Genomic DNA, 19663 nt, shown 5'->3' on the forward strand with positions numbered 1-19663 from the left:
TGGATTAACTGTGAAACCCTTATGATTTTTCCTCCCAGACAGCACATCCATCTCTCTCTCCCTCAAAATAAATTCCACCCTTTAAATAAATGGAACTTCCAATACCCAGATAGCTGTGGCTTGGTTGCACTCCGCGTTTTGCCTGTTCAAAGGGCAGGATGTTACCACGTAGGCTAATTATCTGACTGAGCTGCGGTTGAAAAGCGGTGGATTTTAGAGACTGCCCTCTCCGTGGCTGACAATTTATCACAATTTGGTGTTTTAGGCTTAGTCCCAGCTTGAGAACTAAATTTTTTAAATTTAAATTCATTGTTGGGAATAGTCCTGTGAAATGATTTCTGCTACTCTTGAACCACACAACAGAGAAAAAAAACAAATCCACATTTTCACTGACCAAGAAATTGTTGAATTGTTTTAGTTCTTTCATAATTCAGAAATTGCCAGGGCTAAATATTGCAACTTTAGTAGGATTGCTATTCTGACCAGAGATTAGCTTTGTGTGTGGAAGTGGGTAAGGGGTAGGAGGAGCCAACTTTGGAAGACATTAATTATTATTATTTTCCATGTGCTGTTGATTTAATGTTTTCTCCATGTGTGATAAAAATTCTAGGGTTTGACTTTTAATATCAAGTCATTCAAGGTTAAATTACTCAAATAATCTTTGCTAAATAAGATGTCAGACCCACAAAAATAATGTGGGTCTGAAGCCCAGAAGTAAAGAAGAAAACAATCATTGGCCATTTCATGCCCTCTATCTCCTGCCTCTAAGCCCACAGACACATATGTACCCACACAGTAATTTAATTATTAAGCATTTTAGTCTTATGGAGAAATGAATTAGGTTAGGATTTGTTCCTTGTCTGGGAGGATTTTGTGAGTTTCATAGTTTCCTATGAAAATAACAGAATGAACAATCTACTGTCATAATAGCCTGCTCATTAAAGAGAATGCTAATAGGAAGTCAGTTGCTCCCTTATCTTCTGAGTACACTGGAAGAGGAAGTTCACAGAATGAGACAGAGAAAACAGGCTTCCCATGTTCTGGCACCATCCTCAAAAATCACCCAAACACCACTGTTCTCAAAGGTTCTCCCTCCTGCTTCCAGGAAGTGCCCTCGCTGAATAGGAACTGAGCTCACTGTACTTTAATTTGCAACCTCGATTTTCAAGCTCTCATCAGAGAGTCTACGTAAGAATTACCATTAATTGAAGTTTCACCTAAATTCTCAACCTCCTTGACTGAGATGCTGTGCAATAGTGAAGTACCTAAGAAGACACACAGAATTGCAAAGAAGGAAAAAAGTGGGAGTCCATATGCAAGCTATCTGGTCCTCCCTATCCCTTCCTCCCTCCTTCCACACGACAAGGCTGTCCCAGGCCTCCTTACTCCTTAAAACTTAAAGGACCCAGAAGAAGGCCATTCAGGAAACAAATCATCTGCTTTGTTTCTTTTTACCTAATATGGTTTAAACTTCCTAGTTTCTGTGACCTGACATCCTTTGAGAATGAGCCTAATCTTATTGTTTTACTTTATTGAATTAATCCTTGTTACAAAGGATCACTTCAACCTCAACTCCCAACCTTTCACTGCATATCACAAGCACATTGTGAGCTGTGTTGGTTGAAGGTCACTTGTAATTCCATAGGTCTCACTCAACAAGAGTTTAGGATGAGATAGAAGTGACTGTGGTGAAGAAATATGTATGAAATTTATATTTTATATAACAGTAACAGTGTGATTGTTGGCTCTTAATAAATGTCTGTACAATGGTCAGATTTAGTGGATTACTATGGATGAAATTTTCCTACGCATTTTTTCCTTGCAAAGACCTGAAAACATCATGATTTTACACTACGCTATTTATTCAAACTATACAAGGCCAGAGAAGAAAGATGCTTACAAGAATAACAGAGCGTTCTACAGTCCTCCTAGGGAAAACAGCAAAGAATTTATTTGCTGTGCAACACTTAGTCTTAGGAAGCCCTCACCATCACCTACTTTACTGTAGAGCTACCTCACGATTTTATAGCTTCAATTCTTCTTATAAAATGAAAAAACATAACTCCTTAAAGGTGATGGGGTCACACCTAGTCACTAACCTGCTTCGCCTTCCCAAGGTACATATTTTGGATTTACTTGTTATTCTTACATCAGGAGGCATAGTCAATAGTTGCTAAATGACTTTGCAAGAATTTTTGAGCCAAAACATTGTAGGAAGACATTTTAATTTATAAGCATTTTTTAAAATGTTCTCAGTAAGCCTCGCATTTTTATTCAATCTTCGAATATTGTTTTGGTTTTTGTTTTCTTGCTTTTTTAAGTCACACATCCTTTTTTAATCCCTAAACTTTGTTTCGTATTTAGGTCCTTCCTTCACCTTCTGGTCCTGTACAGTTTTCTTATCAGAGGAGTATTTACAGAGAGGTTATACAAATGCTCCTTCTTCCATCCCCAACTGTAAGAAGGGAGATTGGAATAGTAAAAAGTAACTGAAAGTATGAGATTAATCTAATTTTGGGACATCTAAAAACTTGAGCACTGAAACTCATAAATTCATTTAACTGTGAAATTTACATGTGTTTTTCAATTCATTTACTAGAAATCTTTAGAGCTGGAGGGAACTTCAAGTCATCTAGCTAATGTCCTCATTCTGCAAATGAAGGAAATGACACCCAGTTGGGATAGGTGACTTGCTTAGGTCAGAACTAGATATTAGGTACTCTGTTCTTTGGAAACAATGATGCTTTCATATTATGGGAAGAAAAAAAATTCCACTTTAGAATTTTCTCTTGTAAGAGTTCTCTCAAGTGTTTTATAAACTATTTAGCAGCTGACACTATTCCAGTTAGAGAAACAAAAGGAGTTAATTTCAGGCTTCAAATATGTGAGCTATTATTTTAAGAAAAATATTCTCCAGATGTTTCCCACCTCCTTTGAGAATGGAAAAAAGAGGAAATGAGCTTAAAGTTCAGCAGAAGAGATTCAGATTAGATATTAGGAAATCTACTGTGAAATACTGCAATTGGTTACTGGGAATGTTGTGAAATCTCCTCCTCTGGAGAGATTTTGGAATGTGGTGGTTGGCCATTCAATTCATGGGGGTTATGTGGGTGGCCCATTTCTAAAGCTGGGGGCAAACCCTACTTGACTTTTCAAGTTCAGCAGGTCCCATGAGGTCATCCTCTGCCTATCGCTAGTAGGAGGGATGGATGACTGCTCTTAATTATAGCAGGATTCAGGATTCATCAGTGAAGTTTATAATTCAAGCTCAGTTATACATTTATATCAGTCCTGATAGGTGTAAATGGACAGATGAACTAAAATCCACAAATGCTCATTGGATGGTTTCACCTACTGTCTCCAGTGGATTGATTGATCAGCATCTGATAGGCTTATTAATTTGAGTTCCACCTCAGCATATTCACCTCAGCAGTGGCTTTCAGACTTCATGAATAACTAGTCTAAAAAGCAGAGAGTATGGGATCCAGTCCAAGATCTTGTTCTATATATAATAGACAAATTCTTTCAACCAGCAATAAAGCCTTGATATTTGAAAAACAAGATAGAGCACAATGAGTACAGTTTGACAAAACTATACCTAATAAAACAAAGTAGGAAGCTTATTAGCTAATGTATTGGATGGTGGCCTCTAGAAGTAATCATACAGGAATTTTAGATTTCTAACTTGGAATGTAACAGGGATAAGCAGAATTTCAGTGAAATAATCAGCATAGGATGGGGAAATATCAATTGAAAGAATTTCTAATGTCAGAAAAAGACCTAACAAATGGGACTGGGGTTGTGGCTCATTGGTAGAGTGCTTGCCTAGCACATGTGAGACTCTGGGTTCAATCCTCAGCACCACAGGAAAATAAATAAATTTTAAAAAGGTATTGTGTCCATCTACAACAGCAAAAAGACCTAACAAATGGATGTAGTATTAAAGATATGACATATTTGAAGTATGTCCATGGTGCCAACACAAAGTAAGTGTTCAAAAATGTTGCTAAGAAAGACTATAATATAGATGCTCTCTGCCCCTTCATTCCCCAGCCATTCTTGGGGATGGCCTGTTTCTGTTACAGTCACTGGTTTTGCCCAGTTCCTGTCTGGGCACAGCAGTGAATGCTTCTTCTCAATACCCAAAATAATCCATTCCCGCCAAAGGATCAGGTTTTCAGAATATTTTTCAACATAGGAAATAAAAAGGTGAGAACTTAAGATAGAAATCCTGTAACAAACATCCAAATGTCTCTCTCTCTCTCTCTCTCTCTCTCTCTCTCTCTCTCTCTCTCTCTCTCTCTCTGTGTGTGTGTCTCTCTTCACTGCTCCTCCACTAAAGATCTGCTTTTCTCTGAGTCTCCAGGAGGGGCAATGAATGCTGCTGGGCACACTTAACATCCTCAGGATTCACATAGGGGGACGAATTTCTCCACGCTTTATTATTTAGAGTTGCTTCTATCTTCCCTGAAAAACCAGATGCCAGCCCATCCAGGCATAGAAATCTCAATCCCCACTACAAAATGGGTCTTAAAGAGCATTATCTCAGAGAACATGCCAACCCCTACGCCTGTGCCGCCCTCTCCCACTTTTTCTCCATAACATGTGAAATGCCACATATTTACATTATTTACTTCTTGTGCCCTTACCAAAGCATAATCCTCAAACTATTAAAAACATAATTCTCATATATAGTGAACATAAGTCAAAGTTTTATGCAACAGGATGACAAAGCTGATTCAAAACAAAATATTAAAAATCTTTAAATTTCTGATAATCAGTAAATAAAAAGAATGTTAAGAAAATGTTAAGTTAGGGGCTGAGGAGATAGCTCAGTCGGTAGAGTGCTTGCCTTGTAAGCAAAAGGCCCTGGGTTCAATCCCCAGCACCCAAAAAAGAAAAAAGAAAATGTTAAGTTAGATACAAACTGGTTAATATTATAAAAGACAAAAAAAAAAAAAAAATGGTCCTGAGAGGGGTTAATTAGAATAGTTTGTAGAGTTATTAATATCTGTAATACTAATTGATTATGCAACAAAGTTAAATATCTCTGGTAAGTTGACCCCAGTGTAGCTTGTCTGAATGTTTTTAGCATGATAATAAAAGATCACATGATCATCCTTTGTCTTAGCTTTATAAGCAATTTGGGGATATGGTTTCTTAACATTCCCTTTTCCAACCCCACCCGCCATCACAAAGCTATATGTGCACAACCATATGTGAACCAAAAAAGTAAGTTTCCCTTACAGGGTTTTTCAGATGATCTTTAAAAAGCAGCAAAGTCATGTGACAAGCTAATAGAGTGTTCCCATCATTTTAAGAGTCAGATCAAAAATAGGAAAGCTTCCTGTCATAGGCAGGATTTTAAATAGAGAGTGAGGTTCTAATATTTTCAAAAGCCCCTAACCATCTTAAGAGTATTCAGTGTGAGGATCCATCAATAATCATCTAGAAAGTCTAAAGACTATCACTCCTTTTCCTTGTCCTCAGGAAGCTCACAGTCATGTTAAGTCTAATAGGATTTTTTTAAAAGAAAGAAAAAGGGAAAAATGCAAGCTCAGTTACAACTGCATTCAGTTTTGTGTTGAGCTTTTAGTAGAACTAGTAGAACAATGAGGATTGAGAAAGTGAGGCTTGGGGGAGGTGATCAGGGTATGTGCTCATGAATGGGATTAGTACCCTTACAAAAAAGACCCCTGAGAACTCTCTTGCACCTTGCATCGCAGAAGAATGCAGTGAGAAGTTGGTCATCTCTGAACCAAGAACATGCCCTCAGCAGATACCCAATCTGCTGGCATCTCAATTCTGGACTTCCCAGCCTCCAGAATTGCAAGCAATACATTTCTACTGTCCGAACCACCCAGTTGGAGGTACTTTGTTGTAGTAGTCCAGGCAAACCAAAAGCCACTATTAAAATGACAAGAATACTCATAAGGCAATCTATTATCCTGTCATATGACTTGTTATACAGCATTCGAATCTGAAATTGTAAAATTTATTTTTAACCTATCACCTGTTTCCCCATACTAGAATGTGAGTTCTTTTTAATTGACCTCTGTTTCTCCTGTATCCAGAAAATTATTAACAATTTGAATCTGCTCAGTAAATATCTACACATAACAAATGAATTTATCTGAGAAATGCAAAAAGAGAAAATTTTCTTTGAGAGGCACAGAGAAGCCCAGAAGGCAGTTCTGGTGAACAGTGGAAGAGGATTCTGCCTGACTGTCCCGGTCTTCAGGGGGCAAACCTTAGGCTCTTGAGAAGCTAAAAATTCTGTGTAAGGGCAAGAGTGGGGCACAGAGGACTGGCCCAGGAGCATAAGGGAGAGGCTTGTCCACGCCATACAGCACAGACACAGATGTGTCATTAGCCCTGTGTGTGAGAGAAAGTTGGATTGAGAGCAAGGATTGAAGGTTTAAATGCTTAAACATTCCTTTGGATAGCAAACCAAAATCTCATGAGGATAAATGTACGAACAGAATGCTTAGGAGCATCTGAAATAATATATATTATGTTATCCTGCTATGTACATTACAGGTCACATGAGGGAACCAAAACTCACTGTGGCCCTGCCCAAATATAGGGAACCATTTAGGGCTATTCAAAATGATTAGGTTTGGCAACTGGGACACCAGAATAAATGGTTAGACTGGTTTGATTTTTCTTTTTCTTTTCTTTTTTTTTTTTTTTTTTTCTTTTGCCTTTTTTAAAAAGTACATTTTAATGGCCCTTATTGTTTTACTCATGTTAGGTTTATCATTATTGCAGTTAACCTCACATTTACTTTGGCTAGTATCCCTCTTTGAAAATCTGACATTTCAGTTGGTTTGGATTTGCCTTTTTGGTTGTGCTCCATTAATAACTTAAATTTTAATAGTACTTTTCATCTTACAAAGAATTCATACTAACATTTTTACCCTTAAGCAGCTCTGAAGGAGAGGCAGAGATTATAATTTCTACTTTATAGTTGAGGAAACTGAGGCACAGTAAAGATGAAGGACTTACCCAAAGCCATAGGCATGGAGAACGGCAGAGCTAAAACTCTACTCAAACACAAGTCCTTTGACTTCTACAGGGTGTTTCCTATATAACATGGCAGCCATCTCTAAGCCAGCCTAGATGGCAAACATCCAGTGTCTACACACGTCGGATATACTTATCTTCATGTATACACACACTCCCCAGATGTTAAATAGAAATTAGGGGGGAAATCAAGGAGAACTCACAATACTATTGTGTTCTGCCTTCTCAGAAAAAGAAGAGAAGCAAGAACACCCACTACCACCATTTCCTCCCAGCAAGAATTCTGAGGTCCCTTCTTCTACCAGGTGTTTGTATAATATTACACAAATCTGATGTTCTTTTGAGTGATTTGAGAGAACCACCACACCGCTTTGACCACCAAAAATGTCCTCAGGGACAGGAGGGAAATTAGTAAGGATAAGTCAAGCAGTAAATTTTAACCAGGGCCCCTATATAAATATTCAAGTTAAAACTGAACAAAGTTTATTTAAATAAAGAGCCAAAGAAATGGCAGATGGCAAGTCTAAGGAGGTGGTTTCAGGGAGAGAAAGGCCAAGCCTCTGACAGGAAGTAATGGAAGGGAAGCAGGATCCCACTGGGTCTTTGGTATTCAACTGGTCTTCCAGGCATTTTGCCTACCTCCAGTTTTCCAGTATTTCACTAGATTGTCCTGGTTTGAAGATTATTAAGTATAATCCAACACATTTACTGCATTGATGGAAGGCTGAAGGGCCAAACATGCCAGCTTATTATTAAAGACATCACCACAAGTTTAAGATTCAATAATTGAATTCATGCATTCCCAAAAGCAGAATTTGGGCCCACCTTATACATTACCAGGTATTACCACACATTTCCGGTATGGTGTAACGCACTCAGGTGACTACCTGAAAGAAACTGAGTGTAGAGCCAGACAGGGTCTGAGAAAACAACTAAGCTCTACTTTTAGTAAATGAAGAACCTGAAGAGGTTTTTGTTTAGATACACATGACTAGACAAGAAATAATTTCCGTACTCAATGTTGAGTGGAAAAAAAAAAGAAACAGAAGTATGTATAGTATTATAAAATTTGTATTTTAAAGAGATTTATATCATATTGTATATTCATAGACTATCTCTGAAAAAAATATGTGGAAATAATCAGAAAAAGTATTGCTTCTAAGGGAAGGGATTTGAAAAAACAGAAGTAGGAGGGAAATTTACTTTTTTTCAGAATGTCTTTTGCTAATTACTACTAGTGTACACACCTGTCACCCCTGCTAAAGTGATATAAGCTCCTTGAGGGTAGGATTCATTGACCATACTACATCCATGTTTATAATCCCTGGTTGGGCCTACCATTGTTTCTGGTGAGAATTCAACAAATTATTTTTGAGTACTTATGGCAGATTTTCCTTTTCCATCTAAAATAAATTTGACTATTAATGAGTATAAATCAATACTAATTTTTGTGGCTTTTTTTCCCAAATGTTTTATAACACTCATTCTTAGAGGAACAGAAAATAACAGTTTTCTATCTTTTCTCATTTTACAGGTATATGTATTTTCAGAGTATGCTTGAAATAAAACAGTTCTTTAGACTATTCTAATTTACGAAATGGAGAAAGTTTTATAAATCCTACTGCTGACAAATGTTGCTTCATTTTTCCCCCGAAGGAGAAAAAAAAATGATTAGTTAGTATATTTAGAAAAATTGGAAAGCAGTGAATTTTGTGGTAGGGATTCATATTGAATATTTTCTTAGGTGCTTTTTATTATCCAGTCCTTTTGTAGCCTGTTCACACTCTTGGCATTACCCTTGAATAGGATGTCGCAAATTCAATGCACATTTTCTAAGAAGTGGGAAACTAAGATCCTGAATTAAGTAAGGCAGAAGTAAAGAAAACAAACTCCCATGAAAATGGAAATTAAATTACATATAGAAAGGTTTTTTCAAAGTGTTCGGAAGATTGTGAAAAAGTGCCACTTCTTTCTCTCCCCCCCTCCTCTCTCCAGCATTATGATGAGACTGCACTAGGATTCCAATTTTCATAAAGTCCCTCAATAGAGTATGAGAGTACCGCGGGTGCAGGGCCATGAGGGTACCACGGGTGGGGGTGGGGCGGGAGAACGGAACAGATCCCAGGGTGTGTCGCGCTTGCCCTCTAGTGTGCGTCTGCTCGTACTGCATCTCCCGGGACTTCGCTCCTCAACCTAAACTGAGGTCTTCTCAAGCTGGTTTTTATAAACAGATAAATCCCATTTGTATTTTTCCTGTTAGCTGCTAATTTGCAAAGAGTTCTGCTAAAGGACTTAGAAACAGTTTATTCTTGTGAGTAGTCAAACATATCCCTCTATCTTATTTATGCAACGGATTTGCTTTGCAAACTCCTTTCTTTCATAAAAGTGCAAAGATAAAATTTAATAGGCTCCAAATTCAATTAGCCAAATTCTAAACTGATGACTTCATAGTATTTAAGTATAAAAAAGAAATGTTCATAGTTGTAATAGTGATTTTTTTTTAAATGACATTTCAGGGCTGTTACATGGAACATCTTTACTCCAATTCAGAAGATCTCTGCAGGTTTGGGTGGTGTTTGCTTTTACATTTATTTTACGTTTACATTCATAGTTACATTTATTTGTGACCAAATAAAAGCACACAAAAGGCATCTTAGCAGATGAAAAATCTCTGTCCCTGGCATAAAGCCTATAAATTCTTAACTATTTCCAATTTATATAGAATTCTGGCACTTATTAACAAAGCCTAAATGCCACCAAATTTGCAGAATCTAGCCTTGTAAGATTAGTTCTGTGCAACTGCAGAACACCCAACATACAAGTGGATTAAAGAAGATAAAACTTTGTTTCTCTATTGGGTAAACCAATTGTAAATTCAAGGATGGGCAGAGTGCCTCCACATTCAACTAGAGCTAAGATTTCTTTAAACTTGTTGCTCTACCAGCCTCAATGCATAGCCTCTTGTCCCAGCTGCCTGGTCCACTCCAGGCAACATGTCAGCATTCCAACAACAAAAAGAAAGAAAGGGAAGAACATGCTTATTTCCTATTAGAATTCTTCTTGGAACTTGCGCTGATTTTAACTACACCCAGTTGGCTGGAACTTTGTCGCAAGAACACACCTAACTAAAATGTCTTCAGTAAGGGTTGCTCTACTCCCAGCTGAAAATCAGGGCTTCCAATACTATGGAAAAGGTGGGGGCAGAATTGATATTCGGAGACCACCAACAGTCTCTGCCACAGCCTCTATTCTCACCAGTTACCTTCTTTTGACAGAAGCCACACTTCTGGATTTTTATTTTTGTTTGATTGTGGTTTTTTTCTATTAAAAAATTACATCTTTATTCCACCTGCCTTCCATCCATATAGTTCTGATGAGAAGAGACTGTATTTCCTCTATCTTTTCCCCATTCTTTCTCTAAGCAAACGGCAGTGCCTGGGCCTGCAGGTTTTCACTGTGTTGGTGCCTTCCTTCCACAGGTGATGGCCGTGCCACCTGGGCCTCTGAAGCTGCTGGGACTGCTGCTCACCATTTCCCTAAGCTCCATCAGGCTCGTTCAGGCTGGTGCATACTATGGAATCAAGCCGCTGCCACCTCAAATTCCTCCTCAGATGCCACCGCAAATTCCACAATACCAGCCCCTGGGCCAGCAAGTACCTCACATGCCTTTGGGCAAAGATGGCCTTTCCATGGGCAAGGAGATGCCCCATTTGCAATATGGCAAAGAGTATCCACACCTACCCCAGTATATGAAGGAGATTCAACCAGTGCCAAGAATGGGCAAGGAAGCAGTGCCCAAGAAAGGCAAAGGTAACCTCACACCAGCAGGCTGTCCTAAAACAACAACTTTCCAACCTCCGAAAGGATGGAGGGCTGTAGAAGATGAATTTTAGAAATTTTCATTTTAGAAATTGTTGACATTTATTCAATTCCTACTCTATTTCAAATTCTATTCTTGAAAAATCCAAGTCTTAAAGAAAGATTCATGGGTTTGATCACCAGCGCCACACACGCATACCCCACCCACACACACTCAAAAAAAAAAAAAAAGATAAAATTACAATTTTATGTTTGACTTTGTCATTATAACTAGCATCAGATGAATCAAAATATATTTAATCACAAATACTCAATCTCCTTATTTATTTTATTTATTTATTTATTCCAATATTCAGCAACTGGGACTGGGAATGTGGCTCAGAGGTAGAGTGCTTACCACCACCCCCAAAAATTAGAAATAAGTTTTTTAAAAATCCAGCAACTCTCTAGAGACAATCTATTTTTATGTCAGGCTCTGGGCCTGATGTTACAGGATCAAGCAGTGGGAAAGAAAAAAGAAAGGTATCGAGTCAGTCTTCTGAACCAGGGGAAGAGAGCTCTAAGGACCAGGTGTATTAAGAAAAAAAACACATGAAAGCATCTTGCAAACTAGGTGTCAGATAAATGCAAGTGGTTTTAACACTGCTCTAATTAAGCTACACATGTCAGTCAATAAATCAGCAGAAGGGATTAAAAAGTACAGACTGAATCTAGATGGCACCTAAAGATTTGCCCTCATTACTTTCTATAGAGTTATCAGAAATACAGTATTGGGCTAAACTGTGGAATCAACTTAGGTACCTTCAACAAATGAATGGATAAAGAAATTGTAGTATATATACACAATGGAATATTACTCAGCCTTAAAGAATAATGAAATTATGACATTTGTGGGTAAATGGATGGAACTGAAGAAAATCATGCTAAGTGAAATAAGTCAATACCGAAGGACACAGACTGAATGTTTTCTCTGATATGCTGTTCTAATTTACAATACAAGGGGGTGGGGCTAGGGAAGGCGGAGGGGAGAGTAGGGGAGGGGGACAATATGAGGGTAGGAAGGATAGTATAATGAATTGGACATTATTACCCTGTGTGCATATACGATTACATGACCTGTGTAACTCTACATCATGTACAACAAGATGAATGAGAAGTTATACTCCATTTATATATGATGTGTCAAAATGTATTCTACTATCATATATAACTAAAATTAGAACAAATAAAAAAGAAACACAGTACCGATAGGAAAAATAGCTGCATCAGAATGGCAATGACCTTTGAGGAAGTGGAGGTTATTACCCAAGCCCCCACAATCACAGGAAGATTCACTCTGGAGAACTGCTGAATTTGGCACTCTGAGGCCTTGGGGTCTGGATCCCAGAGAGAACGAAACCTAGTCATTTGACCTCCCTGAGCCTATTTGTCTTCATCTTTAAAGTAAGGCTTTTGACAGAATCAGTGACCTAAGATAAGTAGTGCTGAGGAAACACTAAAACATCACAGGAAGTTTTAGTTGCTGCAGCTGGTCTTTCACATATCCTCAGTCACAACGGAGTATGTCCCAGGCACTGTGCTGTACGGCAGGGACTTCTGACAGAGATGTGACCCTTCCCCAAGACACTTCCTCGACATGGTAACTACGCAGCTTTCTGTTTGGAAATAACATTCCTTAATGGTGCTATGGTAGTATCTCAGCTTAAGAGAAGTATTCCCAATTTTCTTCTCTTTAGGAGGTAGTATACCACTCTGGGGATTATTTCAACTTTTTTCTCCCTGCTTTCTGTTCTGTTGTTGTTATTGTTATTGTTCATGGACATTTTATTTATTTATTTATTTATTTATTTATTTATATGTGGTGCTGAGAATTGAACCCAGTGCTTCACACATGTTAGGCAAGCCCTCTACCACTGAGCCACAACCCCAGCCCTCTCTGCTTCCCTTCTTTTTTTTTTTTTTTTTTTTGGTACTGGGGATCGAACTCAGGGCCTTGTGCTTACGAGGCAAGCACTCTACCAGCTGAGCTATCTCCCCAGCCCCTGCTTCTCTTCTTAAATGGCCTGCCTGTGGGTTTTGGTACCCCTTTGTACCTTTTATCCTATTTGAAAAAATATGTGAGTTCTATGTTCAATTTACTTCCCTGTAAAAGTTCCCTATTTTGCTCTGTAACAGTATAATGGTCAGGATTAAGATGCTATTATTGGTTAAAATCAGACTTTGGGATGGGAGATATAGCTCAGTTGGTAGAGAGCTTGCCTCACAAGTACAAGGCCATGGGTTCAATCCCCAGCACCGGAAAAAAAAAAAAAATCAGACTTTGGGGCTATATATTTCATTTCTTCTTGAAACCCATTATTCCCAGCAGCATGGAAGATACAGAGTTGTGTTTATCTGCAAGGCACATATAGAACAGTATAACAAATGCACTTTGTATTTCAGGATTGATTTAAGAAGGTGTAACAACACCTTTCCTATCTATTCTCTAATCTTGAGTGTGCTGTATTACCCTTGCTATACAGATAGGCGAGCAAAGGTGCTGATAGCAAAAGCTACCCAGCAGATACCTCATGCTAAGACAGGAAGGATAAGCAGAGTTTCCTGGTCTAAACCAAGATCTCTTCCTTATCCAAACTACTTGTCATCCTAAAATATCTTCTTTACCTCTCCTGTTTAAAAGTCAAATTTGCCTATGAGAAATAATTAAGTTAAATAATTAATATTGGAGGGTTGGTAAATCTTACAGCACAGTAGAGAAATAAAGCAAATTCATTGACTGTAGAGGACAGATACAGAAAGACATTAATGAACTACATACAAAATAAAATACTTTCCTTCCTTCCTGAGTCCACCTGATGACTTCCATCATCCACATCATACTGTATTTCAACACATGAGGAAATATCATTTAGCTCTGAATTATTATATTTAAAAATCAGCCAGGGATAAAAAGATAAATACCATATGTTCTCGTTCTATAACTAGAATCTAAAACAATCCAACTCATTGAAACTGAGACTAGACTGGTGGGGAATAGGAAGATGATGGTTGAAGGAAACTAAGCCTCAGGCAGGGGGAATATGGTTTCAAATGGTAGGTTCTTTTTTTTTTTTTTAAGATCTGTTGCACAGTTTGGTGAATATAGTTAATAATAACATTATACATTTCAAAACCGCTTTGAGTACATTTCAAATATTGTCACCACAAAAATAAGCATTTAAGAGGATATATATGCTAATTATCTGGATTTAATTATTCTATATTATAGCCATAAATCGTAATAATTTGTAACTATATACAATTATATAGTTATCACTTGTCAATTTATTTAAAAATTGAAAATAAAATTTTAAAACCAAAAAGATCATGGAAAAATATTACTGTAAGTAGGAAAAATAGAAAAAGAAATAAAAACAGAGAATGACTCCAACGCTGTTTTAGATAGATACATACATATCTATAATAAATAAGATGAAAATACATATAAATGTGAAGTGTTTATCTCTGAGTACTGAGCTTATAGGCAATTTTGAATTTTCCTTGCACATCTTTGAGCTTTCTAGTTTCTCTATGATGAACACACCAAATTATCTTCAAGTTTCGTAGTTGGAAAAAAGTTGCTTCATTACTTTTTAGCTTTTTCGACTTAACCAATGCTCATATAAGCAGCTGCACATATCAGTTCTCAAAACAATACCTCAAATAGAAAAAACAAATTACCAGGTTGGTTTCCCTTTAAGTATTTATATTACACAGTCCTGGAAGATGAACACATGAGTTCTAGTCTTTCCTCTCCCTAAGTAAGGTGTCCAAATAATGATCACCATTACTTTGTTGAAATAAAAGATAACTAACCTTCTTCTCTCCCTCTCCCTCTGTCTCTTTCTCTATCTCCCTCTCTCCTTCCTCTACCTCTCTATCTTCTTTATCAGCAGAAATACCATTAGCCAGTTTACGAGGAGAGCAAGGTCCCCGTGGAGAACCTGGCCCAAGAGGACCACCTGGGCCCCCTGGCTTGCCAGGTCATGGGATACCTGGGATCAAAGGGAAACCAGGGCCACAAGGATATCCAGGAGTTGGAAAGCCAGGTATGCCTGGAATGCCAGGGAAGCCAGGAGCCATGGGAATGCCTGGGGCCAAGGGCGAAATTGGACCCAAAGGGGAAATTGGGCCAATGGGGATCCCAGGACCACAAGGACCTCCAGGGCCTCACGGACTTCCTGGCGTTGGAAAGCCAGGTGGGCCAGGGCTACCAGGGCAACCAGGAGCAAAGGGTGATAGAGGACCCAAGGGACCACCAGGACCTCCAGGCCTTCAGGGTCCTAAAGGAGAGAAAGGCTTTGGGATGCCAGGTTTGCCAGGCCTGAAGGGTCCTCCAGGTATGCACGGCCCGCCTGGCCCTGTCGGACTGCCAGGTGTGGGAAAACCAGGAGTGACAGGCTTCCCTGGGCCCCAGGGCCCTCTGGGAAAGCCAGGACCTCCAGGGGAACCTGGCCCACAAGGCCCTATAGGAGTGCCAGGGGTTCAAGGACCTCCTGGGATGCCTGGAGTTGGAAAGCCAGGCCAGGATGGGATCCCTGGCCAGCCAGGATTTCCAGGAGGCAAGGGGGAGCAAGGACTACCAGGGCTGCCAGGACCCCCGGGCCTTCCAGGGATCGGGAAACCAGGTTTCCCAGGACCTAAAGGTGACCGGGGCGTGGGGGGTGTTCCTGGGGCTCTTGGACCAAGAGGTGAGAAAGGACCAGTAGGTGCCCCTGGGATGGGAGGACCCCCAGGAGAGCCAGGCCTGCCTGGAATCCCAGGTCCTATGGGCCCTCCAGGTGCTATTGGTTTCCCTGGGCCCAAAGGAGAAGGTGGGGTTGTGGGGCCACAGGGGCCACCAGGTCCCAAAGGTGAGCCAGGGCTTCAGGGTTTCCCAGGAAAGCCAGGTTTCCTTGGTGAAGTAGGACCCCCGGGCATGAGAGGTTTGCCAGGTCCCATAGGGCCCAAGGGGGAAGCTGGACATAAAGGATTGCCAGGGCTCCCTGGTGTTCCAGGGCTACTTGGACCAAAAGGAGAACCAGGCATTCCAGGGGATCAGGGACTACAGGGCCCCCCAGGTATCCCAGGGATTGCAGGCCCTAGTGGCCCCATTGGACCACCTGGGATTCCAGGCCCCAAAGGAGAACCAGGCCTTCCAGGACCTCCAGGGTTCCCTGGTGTAGGGAAACCCGGGGTGGCAGGCCTTCATGGCCCCCCAGGGAAACCTGGTGCTCTCGGTCCTCAAGGCCAGCCTGGCCTTCCAGGGCCCCCGGGTCCTCCAGGGCCCCCGGGCCCCCCAGCTGTGATGCCCCCTACACAACCACCCCAAGGAGAGTATCTGCCAGATATGGGGCTGGGAATTGATGGTGTGAAGCCCCCCCATGCCTATGGGGCTAAGAAAGGCAAGAACGGAGGTCCGGCCTACGAGATGCCTGCATTTACTGCTGAGCTGACCGCACCTTTCCCGCCGGTGGGGGCCCCAGTGAAGTTTGACAAGCTGCTCTATAACGGCAGACAGAACTACAACCCGCAGACGGGCATCTTCACCTGCGAGGTCCCTGGTGTCTACTACTTTGTATACCATGTTCACTGCAAGGGAGGCAACGTGTGGGTTGCTCTGTTCAAGAACAACGAGCCCATGATGTACACATACGACGAGTACAAGAAGGGCTTTCTGGACCAGGCATCTGGGAGTGCCGTGCTGCTGCTCAGGCCCGGGGACCGGGTGTTCCTCCAGATGCCCTCGGAACAGGCTGCGGGACTCTATGCTGGGCAGTACGTCCATTCTTCCTTTTCAGGATATTTATTGTATCCCATGTAAAGAAAAAGAAAAAGAAAAAAAAAGAAAAGAAATAAGAGAGAGATTTAATAGAAGACAAGAAAATGATGCACAAAAAAATTCAGATGAAAAACATAATTGCTTCAGAACATTTATATAGTTGGAAAGTTATATTTAAGTGAAAATTCAGACCATCATGTACAAATAATGACTAAGACGCATGTTTAATACTCTGCACAGCAGCTTGTCATTGAAAACGATGGGATAGGTTCATGTATCAAGTACTGACCCTTGTTTGTGTTGTACCCACTGGAATCACATTAGCTATTGTATGTTTTTTGCTCTCACGATAACCTGCTTATTCAGATCAGTCAACATGTCAGTACAAAAGATCATAGCTAAGGAAAATCACTCATATTGTTTCCTTTAAAGTATTTATGAATATGCCTTAGAGAAATGTCAGTGATAACAATTACATACCATATTTACTTTCATAATTTCCTCTCCATCTGTGCAGATACCTTGCCATGGAATGTTGGGGGGAGTTCTGTAGTGTTACTGTCTCAGTGGGAGTGGGAGAAGGACGTGGGAACCTTAGTCCTTTTTAGTCCGAGGGCTATTTCTCTGGTGACAGAGGCTGGTTTTTGTTTTGTTTTGTTTTATCAATAAGGAGTTCTAGTCAGAATCGTATGTCTGGAGCCGAAAAAAAAGGGACAGAGTACCCTTGTATATGTGCTGAGCACTGGGTAGGAGCCAATGTGAGGCAGGAGACAGAGCCCCACAGGAAGTAACAAACCAGTGGGGAGACATGAGCAGTGATTAACTCATTTATTCCTCAAAGACTTCTTTTAGAGTTGTTCTGTGACTTATTTTTGTTTTTAATTCCCTCCATGTAATTTCTACTATGGCCCAACCAACATAAATACCTGGAAGGCATAAAGAAAAAAAAAGTGACTCTTCAACACACTTTCCAGTTTTGTGGAATATTTATTATTGATAGAATTATCAATGGTGTTTACATGCATTGAAAATTTCCCTCCTTTGCCTACACACACAAACAATCACAGTGAGGTTTGAACCATAGAGATATCAATATTCTTTAGTAGCTGAAGAATATCTCCCTGTGTCATATGTAAGCATATTCATGTGTCATCTGAGGTTCCAAATCAATTTCCAAATGTCAAGCTGTTTTTTTATTTGGGGGAAAAAAATTCAAAATTTATAGGAAAAGAAATTTCTATTTAAGAAAGTAATTGTGCAGTTTGACATTTAAAAAGTGGTGTGATGCTTCCAGGTGTAGATACTCAAATAATGGGAAAATAATGATCTCTTCAGCAGAGATCTGTGGAAGTGATATCCAGAATGCCATAGGGCACAATGGCCCTGGCCATCTATGTGGCCCCTTTAGCACAAGTCAACAAATAAAACAAACTTGAAAGGAAGACACAAATCATTGTCCAGGTTTTCATTTAGGCACATACTGACTGATTCAAGCATTGATCAAAACAGACAAATCACTTCGAGTCTGCTATTAGCTGTGGATGCTATTAGACACTGGAGAAATGATATGGAGCATAATAGTAAAATCATATATTTTTTGCAAAAATTTAGTGAGGACATAGATATAGATGGGAAAATACACAAAAAGCACAAGGAAATGTGTCTATGTAAAAGTGGAATCATTTTTGGACTGGAGGTGCAGCTCAGTACACAAGGCCCTGGGATTAATCCCAGTACCACAAAATAATAATAATAATAATAATAGGAATTATTTTTACCATCACAAAAGTTCTTCTCTTGCCCTAATATATATCTTTCCCTGTGCAGTATACAAGCATTGTTTCTTCTGTTTTTTAAAAATAGAAATGAGTTCATTACCCCAAAATTTCTTATTCACTGCTAATTAGATAATGCACTTTTCCTATTGAAAAGACATCCTACCCAAACCTCATTTTCAAAGTGGCCAGCATTTATGTAGCCATATATCCTTTGGGTTGCTCTTGAAGATGCTGGTTTGGGGCTGGTGACTTTGGAGGTAATAAATTCACTGGGCTCCTTCTGCCAAATAGCTACACTGACATGGCTTGGAGGCAAGTCAGACCATCTGATCTGTAAAGTTGTATTTATCTGTACATGTATGGACTCTTAATTTCCATCAAGCAAGAGAGAAATTGTCTCTTTAATTAAAAACAAATTCACTTTTCAAAATATCTTCCAACTTATTTATTGGTTGTTACGCAATTGCCTATATATATATATATGTATGTGTGTATGTTTATTATCAGGCATATGCTTCTAACTTTTAGATGGAGGAGGAGCAAAATCTATGCCAGATACTGTGTATTCTACAATGGTGCTAATCTCAGAGCTAAATGATACTTCATTTAATTTAAAACAGAGTTTTAAATAAATATCTATGTACCTGTATTTCCCTTTTGAGTGTTGCACATCATGTTAACACATTCATGTAAAAGCAGATAAAACAAGCGCATGTTCTAAAGTCTAGGGACAATAATATGATCCCTATTTCATTCAAAATTAACTAAACTTTTTCATGTGAAATGGACCAAACTTGCATTTTTCTTATTTAAATACAGTTTTAATACAGCATGACATCCCCCAGGGGAAAAGAAAGAGTGTCTGTAGTGGGTGACAGTCCTCACATATTTTACAGAATTCAATGAACGGTGAACAGACTGGTAACTTGTTTGAGTTTCCATGATAGATTTGAGACTTAATGGCAAATCATTTTTGTATTTAAATTTTTGTACTGATTTGAAAAAAAAAAGTCATTAAATATCTTTGAAAGTATATTTCTCTCTTGTTCATGTTGCTCTGTGGTACTGTATAAACCTCATAAGTCCCTTCACATATACATTGTAGCAATTAGCAGCTGAACTAGAGGCCCAGCAGGACAATTGATTAACAGCTCTGGGTGTAAGCAATCCAAGGCTCAATGGCAACCGGGCAAGGGCCCAGTTTCCTTCTATCTTGTTGCTCTTCCAAACATGTTGCCCT

The 19663-nt window shown here is 39.5% G+C and overlaps 1 protein-coding gene across 3 annotated transcripts in view; it reads left to right on the forward strand.

Moving 5' to 3' along the window:
* COL8A1 (collagen type VIII alpha 1 chain) overlaps window positions 1–19456 on the forward strand; it is a 143328-nt gene extending 123872 nt beyond the window's left edge. For 2 of the 3 annotated variants that reach the window (XM_079100542.1, XM_079100543.1), the window contains exons 3-4: window positions 10506–10836; window positions 14778–19456. In XM_079100542.1, the coding sequence (XP_078956668.1) occupies window positions 10509–10836; window positions 14778–16687 (2238 nt within the window). In that variant the 5' untranslated portion in view covers window positions 10506–10508 and the 3' untranslated portion in view covers window positions 16688–19456. The remainder of the gene's footprint in view (window positions 1–10505; window positions 10837–14777) is intronic. The other variant, XM_079100544.1, reaches the window with a different exon arrangement.
* Window positions 19457–19663: the final 207 nt, after the last annotated feature.

Source organism: Sciurus vulgaris (genome assembly GCF_902686455.1).
Source record: "Sciurus vulgaris genome assembly, chromosome: 10".
Lineage (NCBI taxonomy): Eukaryota > Metazoa > Chordata > Mammalia > Rodentia > Sciuridae > Sciurus > Sciurus vulgaris.